General features: G+C 29.4%; 1 protein-coding gene across 1 annotated transcript in view; it reads right to left on the bottom strand.

The window, feature by feature from the left end:
* Window positions 1–10,525: 10,525 nt before the first annotated feature.
* The window catches only part of LOC115887503 (SCY1-like protein 2), a gene marked incomplete at its 5' end in the record, with an annotated part of 80,468 nt that continues 79,360 nt past the window's right edge, over window positions 10,526–11,633 (bottom strand). Inside the window, 1 exon segment of the mRNA XM_030906965.1 lies at window positions 10,526–11,177. Coding sequence (XP_030762825.1) covers window positions 11,097–11,177 — 81 coding nt within the window.

Genomic DNA, 11,633 nt, shown 5'->3' with positions numbered 1-11,633 from the left:
CGGACAGGCTCCATCTTGCTGAAAGTGTATGAGGTCCTCATTAAAAGTTAAATTTCCTTCCAAATATCTTTGATTTTCAACCTCATGTACAATGGCGGGCTCTATCAAATTGTTCAGCATTTCCACATAAGTATCACCAGTAAAATTTCCGTCGATGAAAAATGGACCTATAATTTTATCGCCTAGTATTCCGCACCAAACGCACCATTGAGCTTTTGGGGATGTTGGGTGTGTCTATATGTATGTCTCTATGTCATCGCTCCAGTATCTGCAGTTCTGCTTATTCACATTTCCGTTTAAAAAAATGAACACTCAGCACTAAAACAAATATTTTTAGTGAGTGAAGGTTCTCTTCGAATTTCCTCCCTCATTAAATTACAGAAATGAATCCTTCTATCTGGATCATCCTCGCCAAGTTCCTGCAGAATCTTCATTTTGTAGAGATGGAATTTGTGCATTTTTAATACTCTTCTAACAGATGTTTGAGGTATACCTGTGATTGATGTCGACTGGCGTGTTAATGCTTCTGGATTGACCGATACCTGACTAATAACTTCCATCTGCATTTCTTCATTCAGTACCCTGGGCCCTGTCCTTTTTTTATTTTTGACCGATCCAGTTTCTTGAAACTTTGGAATCTAATCTCTAATATAAACGTGACTTACGATTTTGTCTGGATTTCTCTCATTGAAAGCACGGGCCGTTCTCAAATAGCACATACCTTCAGCACCATAAAGAAAAACTATTTGAATTCTTTCTTCCACAGTTTAAACCATTTTTCTTTGAAATAAGCGAATCAAATAAAAATAAAGGTTTAAAATACCACCAAATTTGCAAACGATTGAAAATCGATAGAAGACAGTGCAAAAACGCAAAGATATTCCTGTTTATTGAAAGTAAAAAAATAGAAGATAAGGAAGAATTTTCGTTATCGCAAAATTAGGCTGAACGATTAGTTAAACATCTCTGTGTTGCCTTTTTTATTATCTATATTTTTTATTTTTAGCTTCAAAATGGCAATGGTTTCAAAATGGCATTGATGAGATTAGAAGTGAGGGGGTGGCACCTAGGGGTGGGCCGGGGTGGTTTGAAAAATACCTCATTTGTCTCATTTAGCTGTGTTCCAAATTGTAACTTATGCTGAAAAAATCACTTTTTTCATTAATGTCCACCTAATTTTTTGTGTAGTTTTTCAATTTCTCCCTAAAAACTTTATAATCATCGTTTAGCATTTTTCATTGGCTTTCGAAAAAGGCGCCACAAGTGGGGTGTTGCCATTTAAGATTTTCAAGTGAGTAGGGGTGCCGCCTAAGGGGTAGGTTGGGGTGGTTCAAAAAACATGTCATATGTATTCCCCCTCAATATTATAGAAACGGTATTTTTTTCATTTTTTTTATATCTTTTTTGGTTTAAAAATTATAGTCCTTGTAAGTTTTCAGTGGCCCACCGTGTATACTGTATAATAATAGACTTATCTATAGATTTTAAAAAGTTAACTAATGCATTGTTTTTTGTGTTAAACAAATACTAGAACTTCTATTATTATTTTATGTACAAAGAAGGGTACAATCGAAATCACATTTTATATTTCTGTTAAACATGTCAATATGTCCACTTCTGATATGTTATAGAAAACTACACAAAATGTGAGAAAAACATTGACTAAAGAGTTTTAAGTAGAAAAATACATAGTCGAATAGAGAAGTAGCAACATCAAATCTGTTAAGTTTGCTCTCGCCGAAGAAGTTGCATTTGAGTGTCTACAAAAATATTTTACAGGGGTGCATTTCTCAAGTTTAGAACATTTTTCCAAATGCAACTTCGCTTGTTGTACTTCAACTGACAGATACGACGTTTTAATCTATATCTTTGATTAAAATTGAGGTTTATTTTCTTTAGATATATATTTGATAGAACATCAACATCTTATTGCGGGATAAGATTAAAAATATATATTTTATAAACGTTCAAAATGTTAGGAAATCTAAGTTTTCTTTTCTCCAAATAAAATTTATTTTAAAACAAATGTGTGCATGGTTAAAAACATCGTGATTGTTTAGATATGCACTTGATAAATTTCATTCAGTAAACAAGGATGTACGTAAAATTTTTGGTTTATAAAAACTGCTTAGTATATGAGACTTGGAGCATTACTTCGAAGTAGTTTATACAAAATTAAACAAATTTTACGCGAACTGTTAGTTTATTTATGAAAGAAATTGTTTATTATAATTAATACTATTTTTAAAAGAATAGGAATTATGTTTCGTGTAAACAAAATCAAATTCACCCAGAATATAGTCATTCTACTATATTTACTACAGTTTAAAATACAGGGTGGCTAACCTCATTCGCCGCGGTTGATTATATGAAAACGGAAAGATGTAGAAACAAAATATTTTCTGGGCATATATGGTAAGACAATGTGCATAACTTAAAATTATTTTGAATTGTACAGGGTGTGTCAGAATTAAGATCCATACTAAAGTTATATTTTTTCTTATGGAACACCCGGTATATTATTTCATTTTTGGATTCTTGGACATAAAATAAGGCGTTTATTATAATATGCCTTAAAGCTTTAGTTTTTGAGATATTTAAAGATATTTAAATATGCATGCTATAATAAAGTAGTTTGGTTAACACCTTGTACATTAGGTACTTTTTAGAATTAATTCTTGTGCTGACTTTCAAGGCAGAGAAACTAACTTTACTAAAAAATGTGATTGCTTTTTTAAATGTAAACGGGGGTATCGAAATTTGGTCTATTTTAAATATTTATTTTAGATACATAAAAACTTCGTTATTTCAAATGCAACACTATGTATTTTTTAAAATAACTCGAAGCAGATTTAAATGCTCTTTCAAACTATATTAGGGTTTCCTATACCTATCTGGCTCAGATTTGAAATAAAAAGCAATTTTTCAATAAAATTGTAATCAAGTCGGCTGGTGTCGCCATGGTAATAGTCTAGTGACACTTAGTAACTATTCAGAGCTGATAGTGTGGTATATGAAACACCTATTATACAGAAACCTGTCGTTGGAAGTAAAGAAAGTGAATTTGCCTTAATTATTTCTTTTATAGAAAATCCAATATATCTACAAGTCATCGTAATATGTATAAGGCAAAGAACTACTTTATTTTTCTTGATAAAATAATAAATACTTATTAATCTATTGTATGTAAATTAAATAAAAGTGATCTGTTATAAATTTAAATAAAGTCCATAAAGTAATGTCAATTTTGGAAATAGCTACTAACTGTCACTAGCAAATAGCTATGGCGATACCAGCCATTTTGATTGCCATTTTATTGAAAATCGCTTTTTATTCAAAATCTGAGCCAGATAGGTATAGGAATCCTCAATATAGTTTGAAAGAGCAGTTAAATCTACGAAACAACGAAGTTTTTATGTAAAATAAATGTTGAAAATAGACCAGCAATTTTTGATACCCCTGTATACATTTAAGGAAGCAATAATTTTTTTTAGTAAAGTTTATTTCTCTTGCTTTAAAGTTAGCACAAGAATTAACTCTGAAAAGTAATGTACAGGGTGTTGACAAACTCTTTTATTATAGCATGCATATTTAAATATATCTTTTTTGTGTTGTTGTTAACAAATACTAGAACTTCTCTTATTCTTTTATGTAGATAGAAGGGTACAATGCAAAAAATAAAACACAGTTTGAAACATATCACATTTTATATTTCTGTTAAACATGTCAACATGTCCACTTCTGATATGTTATAGAAAACTACACAAAATGTGAGAAAAACATTGACTAAAGAGTTTTAAGTAGAAAAATACATAGTCGAATAGAGAAGTAGCAACATCAAATCTGTTAAGTTTACTCTCGCCGATCGCCGCCGAAGAAGTTGCATTTGAGTGTCTACAAAAATATTTTAAAGGGGGTGCATTTTTCAAGTTTAGCACATTTTTCCAAATGCAACTCCGCTTGTTGTACTTCAACTGACAGATACGACGTTTTAATCTATATCTTTGATTAAAATTGAGGTTTATTTTCTTTAGATATATATTTGATAGAACATCAACATCTTATTGCGGGATAAGATTAAAAATATATATTTTATAAACATTCAAAATGTTAAGAAATCTAAGTTTTCTTTTCTCCAAATAAAATTTATTTTAAAACAAATGAATGCATGGTTAAAAACATCTTGATTGTTTAGATATGCACTTGATAAATCTCATTCAGTAAACAAGGATGTACGTACAATTTTTGGTTTATAAAAACTGCATAATAAATTACACTTGGAGCATTACTTTGAAGTAGTTTATACAAAATTAAACAAATTTTACGCGAACTGCCAGTTTATTTACGAAAGAAATTGTTTATTATAATTAATACTATTTTTAAAATAATAGGAATCATGTGTTTCGTGTAAACAAAATTAAATTCAATCAGAATATAGTAATTCTACTATATTTACTACAGTTTCAAATATCTCATTGCATGAAATTACTATTCAGTCAACCAGTGGCATTGTATGTAAAACTATGTTATTACTATAAACTTTTTTTCTAAGTTTATGCTTTATTTTAACAGCTTTAGATTTCCTAAAACGTCGAACATTTATTTACGTCCACATTTTGAGATAGATTTTCTTTCACATTAAGAATAACTTAACATAATTATATTATGCCATTTGATTAGAAATCTTAGCATCTTTCTCTTTATTTGTAATCACATTAATAATATGGAATATATTTTGTAATTTTTCGACCTATATACACTGAACAGTAGAAACATTTTATTATACAAATATGTTTTATTTTTTTCTTTTACTTTTTATCTTTTTTTTTGATATGACATATTGAGAATTGGCGTTCATTTAAATATACACATAGTCTTTATTTCTAATGATTAAGGTATACACGTTGCTAAACATAATTAAGAACGTACATGCACACGCACACTTATGGAGAAAAGTAGTAAGGATTGTCAAAATGGATTCAATTGGAAATATATCTTTTCACAGTACACACGAATTTATATTTGATGAGTTGCAAAAATAAATCTTTCGGAAATTGTTTTTGGCCTGTTTATTGGGAATTTCACCCACTGCATTGTAATAAAGTTTGAAGGGTCCAGGGGAAATACTTGATAAGCGCCAATTTCTTAATTTTAGGATTTTACAATATTATAGTAGGTCTAACTGGTCCCTACAAAATGTGTAAACTCTGCAGGGCAATAAGTTGTTAAATCCTATGATATATGCTTAGTAAAAAAGATTTTTACAAATTGTAAGTTTTGGGTTCGTTGAAGGACTATTAGAGTTACAATTTAAAATATTTTTACAAGATACAGAGTGTCCCAAATAAATAAAAAATATCAAAGTTGTATTTTTTAAATGGAACACCCTGTATATTATTACATTTTTAGTTTCTACTATTAAAATAAAGGTAAATTGGATAAAGGTTTATTACACTTAAACCTTACCGTTTTTGAAATATTTTCAATTTTGTGAAATTGCAGTCAATATTCTAAGGCTTCATTTCTCCAAGGGTATCAATGTTTTTAATACTAAATATTTACTGAAGTTTATTTATTGATTAGTTATTGTGTTGCAATATTAAAAATTATACTACCTTATACAGACTGTTTCAAATTTTATTTTAAATAATTACTGGCTTTAAACGGCAATAACTTGTTTAATTTAAATGGTATTAGTTATTAAAAACTTTGATACCCTTGGAGAAATGACGCCTTAAAATTTTGACTGCCATTTCACAAAATTGAAAATATTTCAAAAACGTAATTAAAATTACGTTTATTTTAATCGTAGAAACTAACAATGTAATAATATACAGGGTGTTCCATTTAAAAAAATACAACTTTAATATTTTTTATTTATTTGGGGCACTCTGTATCTTGTAAAAATATTTTTAAATGGTAGCTCTAATAGTCCTTCAACGAACCCAAAACTTACAATTTGTAAAAATCTAACCATTTAGCTACAATACTCCGTGTCGTATGTGGTGAACAACCCTGTAGAATACACGGAAAGAATCTGATAACCACTAGCCGTCCAGTGCTCTCCTGTAAAAATAGTAAAATGGCGGTTATCATGTTTTTCCCGTTTTGTAATACATTTTTATAATATTTCTCAGTTTCCTAGAACCTAGACCATCAAACAATAATCAGTTCCAAAAATAAATCGAATTCTGTTAATTTAATCTGTTTGTATTAATTTTTGATTGAGATATAGTTTTAAATGCAATGTACAGGGTGTCCCATTTTCGTGTGTTTTGTGGGGTTTCTCGTTTATGAGTAAAAAATATGCGGTTTTCACATTACTGTGCTCCTTTGTATAAAACTAAAAATGCAAACAAATTGGTCCTAACCCTCTTAATTTCTGAAATACAGGGCGAAATGTTGCATTTTTTGACCCTCTTTGTATCTCGTTCATCCTATAACTTATCGAAAAGGTGAAAACTGAGTCCCATATAGTTTTTCATTTAGAATTCAGTGGCCTATCTAGATTTTTTCTGCGAGCTGACGTTCTTGAAATATGACACAAACTTATGTTTTTTAGTTGGGATACCCTGTATATGATATTTTATGTTATTTGCCTTCTTATGGGTTAACATACTCTATACATATCTTCATAACTGGCCGGTTTAAAATAGGTAATAAAAACAATCGAATAATGCATTCGACTTCAAAATTAATAAGGGCATTAAAAATATCAATAACTCTGATTGACTGCCATGTTATCTAAAAGTTGCACAACTTTATTTACAATGCAATTATCAATAGTATCAATAGATAAATTAAATTAAATAACATGATAATACACTTATATATTATGTCGGAAAATGCAACATTTTAAAATTTGCCCTGTATTTTAGAAACCAAGGGGGCTAGGGTGTTTATCTGTGCGTAGCATCTTTAGTTTTATAAAAAAAAGTAGCAAAGTAGCAAAGTGATGTAAAACCAGTAATACCTTTGTATCTCTACACATAAAACGAGAAACCCCATAAACCCACGAAGATGGGACACCCTGTACATATAAACAGAGACGTACAGATACTTCATACAACAGTATCGGAAAAATACTAGTTACAAAATACTTCTAAACAAAGCATTTGAAATATCAGTTACAAAATACTTTTGAAAAAGGTATTTGAAATACTAGATATAAAATATATTATACAGAGAAGACCAGGCTACTAGTAACATAGCAAGTTGCCGGACGAATTTACGTTTACCCAATTTGCGTTCGTACTCGAGATTCATTGCCGGCTAGTCGGTTAGTCAGGCAGTACGCAGTTGCAGTTGTGATTGGCCGGGTCGGTCGTGACAGACTAGGAATACGACGCGAGGAGTGCCGAGTGTTTACCTTATATTACGGTAACATTTAAAATAAAAATACTTAAATCTTTATTATTTGAGTGTGTTTACAAGCCAAAACTAAAAATATATAAATTCTCTGAACCCAAAAAAACTAAAATATTACTCTAAATAAAAAAAGTTATAACAAGTGTTGAAAAAGACCACCTTCTTGTGCTAGACAGAAGCCTAGGCGGTCGTAAAATCCCCGTCTGACATTGGCTAACATATTAGGGCTAATAGTTTGGAAAGCCTCTCGTATTTTTACTTGAAGCTCATCCAGATTATTAGCCCTATTATGACCATACACTTTGGGTTTTACATAACCCCACAAAAATAAATCATTGGGAGAAAGATCTGGTGATCTAGCGGGTCACAAAATAGTTCATTTTACAATTTGAATTTTCTCACGAACTTCGTAAACATCCATTATTTTACTTAAAAAATAAATTTTATACGAGAACTGTCGCGAGAATCTATGTATTCGTTTTGGCTATTAAAACACGAATAAATACAATTATGAAACATTCTCATCATATATCTACCTATTTTTATTTTATCGCATTTTTCGCCTACTTTTTATTCGGCGGACCTGTATACGCTAATTCGTCCGGTTCTACCTATGTTACTACTACGGTGGTCCGGTCTGTATAATATATACTTATATATAATAAATAACATAGATAACTTTTTGAAAGAAAACATTTATTTTTATTTTTAAAGTTATTTAGCTTTAGTCTTCATTACTTAAAATTGCAGTGTTTCTAACCAGCGCAGCCAGTAGATCTCATGTTGTCGCTACTTGCAACAGAGACATCAGAATCTTCCAAAAACATTTAATTAGATTGATCTTTTGCCTTTCTTTTTGTATAAACTATTATTTGTTTAAAATGCCCAATTTTTGTTTTTCATACCGATTAATTTTACTTGTTTCAGTCAGCACAAGATCTTTGACATGTTCTTTAAATGACTTTGGCACCCATTTCATTTTAAAGGAAGAACTAGGTGCTTTTTGCTTTTTGATAGAGAAGAATAAAAACGTTTATTTTGTTCTATTTTAGATTTAATGTTAAATAATACATACGGATTTTTTTATTCATCTACGGATATTTCATGAGACCTAATACGGATATTATATTATTTGGTTCATATTATGACTGAATGTCAAGTAAAAAATATGCATACATAGGCAATAATAGGTAGTAAAAGAATTTTAGCAAACTAAGTATTTAAAAAATACTAAAATACTAAAAAAATATCTAAATACAAGATACAAGATGAGATTAAAAAATACTCCAAATGTAAGATGAAAATACGTATTTTCTATCTTATATCTGTATTTCAAATACTTGTATCTGAAATAAGCAACATCTCTGCATTATGAAGTTCCGTGTTGAATTCTCTTAGTAGTATATTTACTATCCCTTTTTATGGTTTTATTTAGTTTTACCCACTCTATTGGCACACTTATTTGTGCCACAATCGGCATTATCGTAAACTAATGTGTCCATGGTCCCAACACTATATTTTATTTCTTACTTCATTATAAGTTTCAGTGTCATGGCGTTTTGCCTTACAACATGCCATGGCATTATAGATTTTTTACGCATTTGGTATTTTATATCTGATGCTGAAATAGTGACAAAGTAAAAATTAAATTTTAATACATTTTGTAACTTTAATTTCAAACAAGTAAAAAAATTGTATTGAAAAAAATTATAAACAGCATTATTTTATTAGTAAAAACCATAATCAGTGTGAATACAATTTTTAATAATTTAGTGATATCCTGGAACAATTTATATGTTTTTCTGAATATTCTTTATTTTTGCAATCCATCAATAATCTTACCATTACGATTATGACACTTTAAGGCCTTTTTGATATATCCTTCGGAGTATAAGGTGCTTTCATTTATAAGTTTACACTTTTAAAAGGGGAAGGAACATATACATGACATGTAGGTTAATTATCAGTGGATTACCATCAAAAGTAAGAATTATTTTATTTTAAGCTATGAAGGATTAATTGTAAAAAGGTGTTCTGTTAACCTGAGCTCACCAAAGCCGCTACACCGTAATCCACAACACAAATAATTCTGGCATGCTTTAAAAATTGGAAAATATTCTCCTTTAAACTAACCTAATAATAGTTAACAGAGTTAAGACTGATACATAAATACATCAGAAGTAAAATAAATTTATATATTTTCTTTTCCTTTTAGTGGTGCTTTTATATCCAAAATGATGCGTTAAATATGAAAATAATCAATTTAAATCTAATATATCAAATTCTTGTGTCACAGTAGGTCTCGTGTATACTAGAGAGTATACTTCTCGTGTATACTTAGAGTTTTTTAAAGCAATAAGATGTTTTAAAAATCATGAAATTTTGATTTTTCATTTAATTATTTGATAACTACTTGGTTACTTTTGAACCGCCATAACTTTCATAAGTTTATTATTCATAATTTCATAATTTATTATTAACCAGTTAGCAACACATCAGAGCAAACTCTTTGTCTTCAATCAAAAGTATCTTTTTTGTAGGAAAAAGTATGTAGTTTTCAAAAAATGAACCCACGTTGCAAAAAATATCCTCAAAAAAGTTATTCACGAAAAAAACCCTATCCTTGCAAAAACTACCCTTTCCGCTTTTCCAAATAATTTTTCAGTATCACCATTTGATTTAGGGTCAAAATTTATGGCAGAGGATTTTTTTTCGAAATCTTATCTCGTAAAAGAACCGTTTTTTAAATTCACCCTTTCAGTGCCCCTAACCAGGGTTCGGAAAACTACATAAACTACATTACATGTAGTTAATGTAGTTTATGTAGAGGGTGTAGTTTATGTAACTTATGTATGTAACTTTCAAATATCAAAGGTTTGAGGTGAGGTTTTAATAAGTTGAAGCTTTAAAAACACATAATGTATTTAAGAAAACAGAAGCAATATGGCTTTAAATATAATATTTACATCATATTATCTCTATTACACCTCATACAAAGAAAAATTATTCATAATATCAATACATAGTTTATTAACGTAGTTTTCATGTAGTTAATGAACGGGAAAAGACGTAGTTTTTGAAGAAAAACTACACGTAGTTAATCAGGTAAATTACGTCTTAATTAACTACTTCCGAACCCTGCCCCTAACTCCCTTAATATGCGTTTTCCGCCCTATACTTATAGGAACTTTTTAATACTATTTTTTGGAGTACTATCATTTTTTACACCACTTCAATGACACCCTGTATTCAGTAGGTCTGAGAATAAGTTGTTATCTATTTTTTATACCCCTAAATGATAAGGATGGTCCACCCCAATTTTTTTTTATTTTTTGGACAAAATTTTTTATTCCAAAACCAATGCTGTCAATATAGTTTCACTTGCACCCATTTACTTCTGAGCAATATCCACTGTCTGATCCACCATCTACGAGATTTTCGTCTTTTTGATACATTTTAATGTAAACACACTTCTAGAAAAATGGGTTGTAATTTTGTAGTCATTTTATTTATAAATATATATTTATGTCAACTAACAAATAAACAAAACGTGTTAATTTACTTTGTACACTACCTTTTGATTTGTTGTAATATTTTCTTTGCCTGTTTAGATAAATGAATCATTTTTGCAGTATATTTATCACTATTTTATTACTCCTAATAAATATATTATCTGCCTTAACTCTGTTCTTAAGATTTTTTTTTATTTAGAAAAATATAGTGTATAATTAGAAATAAGCTAAGTTATTAATCCCGTGGAAGCGATCTCCTAATGACCCTGTATACATTCTCATTGGGTGTTTTCTCAACTGAAAAAATAAAAATTACAAAAAAGTCGTAAAAAATCTACCAGAGCAGCGATATGTACCTAAGGAACCTTTCATATTTTCATACATATTCCAGTTTTTTCAAATATATTTTTGAAAACTTGAGTTTTTTTTAATTTCGTTTGAAAATATGAAAATATACTTAGTTTTGATCTGCTGCTCCCAAAACACAAAAATACACCCATGGGAGACAATATGAACTTTCACAGAAATAAATATTTCTTAGACCGACTCTTAAAATATTAGTAATTAACATATTAATTAAATAACTTATTGTGCCTCTATATCCCATAGTTTTCTGTTTTTGCTTTATTTTAAATTTAAGCATCGAAAGTCACATCAGTATTACAACCACGCATTTTCATATTTTGAAGTGCATATAATTTATATTGGTACAGATATAGAAGCACAAACTTGAATACCTGAAATTAAAAAACA

This window comes from Sitophilus oryzae, unplaced genomic scaffold, assembly GCF_002938485.1.
Source record: "Sitophilus oryzae breed Bouriz unplaced genomic scaffold, Soryzae_2.0 scaffold_576_pilon_pilon, whole genome shotgun sequence".
In the NCBI taxonomy this organism is placed as follows: Eukaryota; Metazoa; Arthropoda; class Insecta; order Coleoptera; family Curculionidae; genus Sitophilus; species Sitophilus oryzae.
The sequence above is the reverse complement of the archived record's forward strand: the minus strand, read 5'-3'. Positions and strand labels throughout refer to the sequence as shown.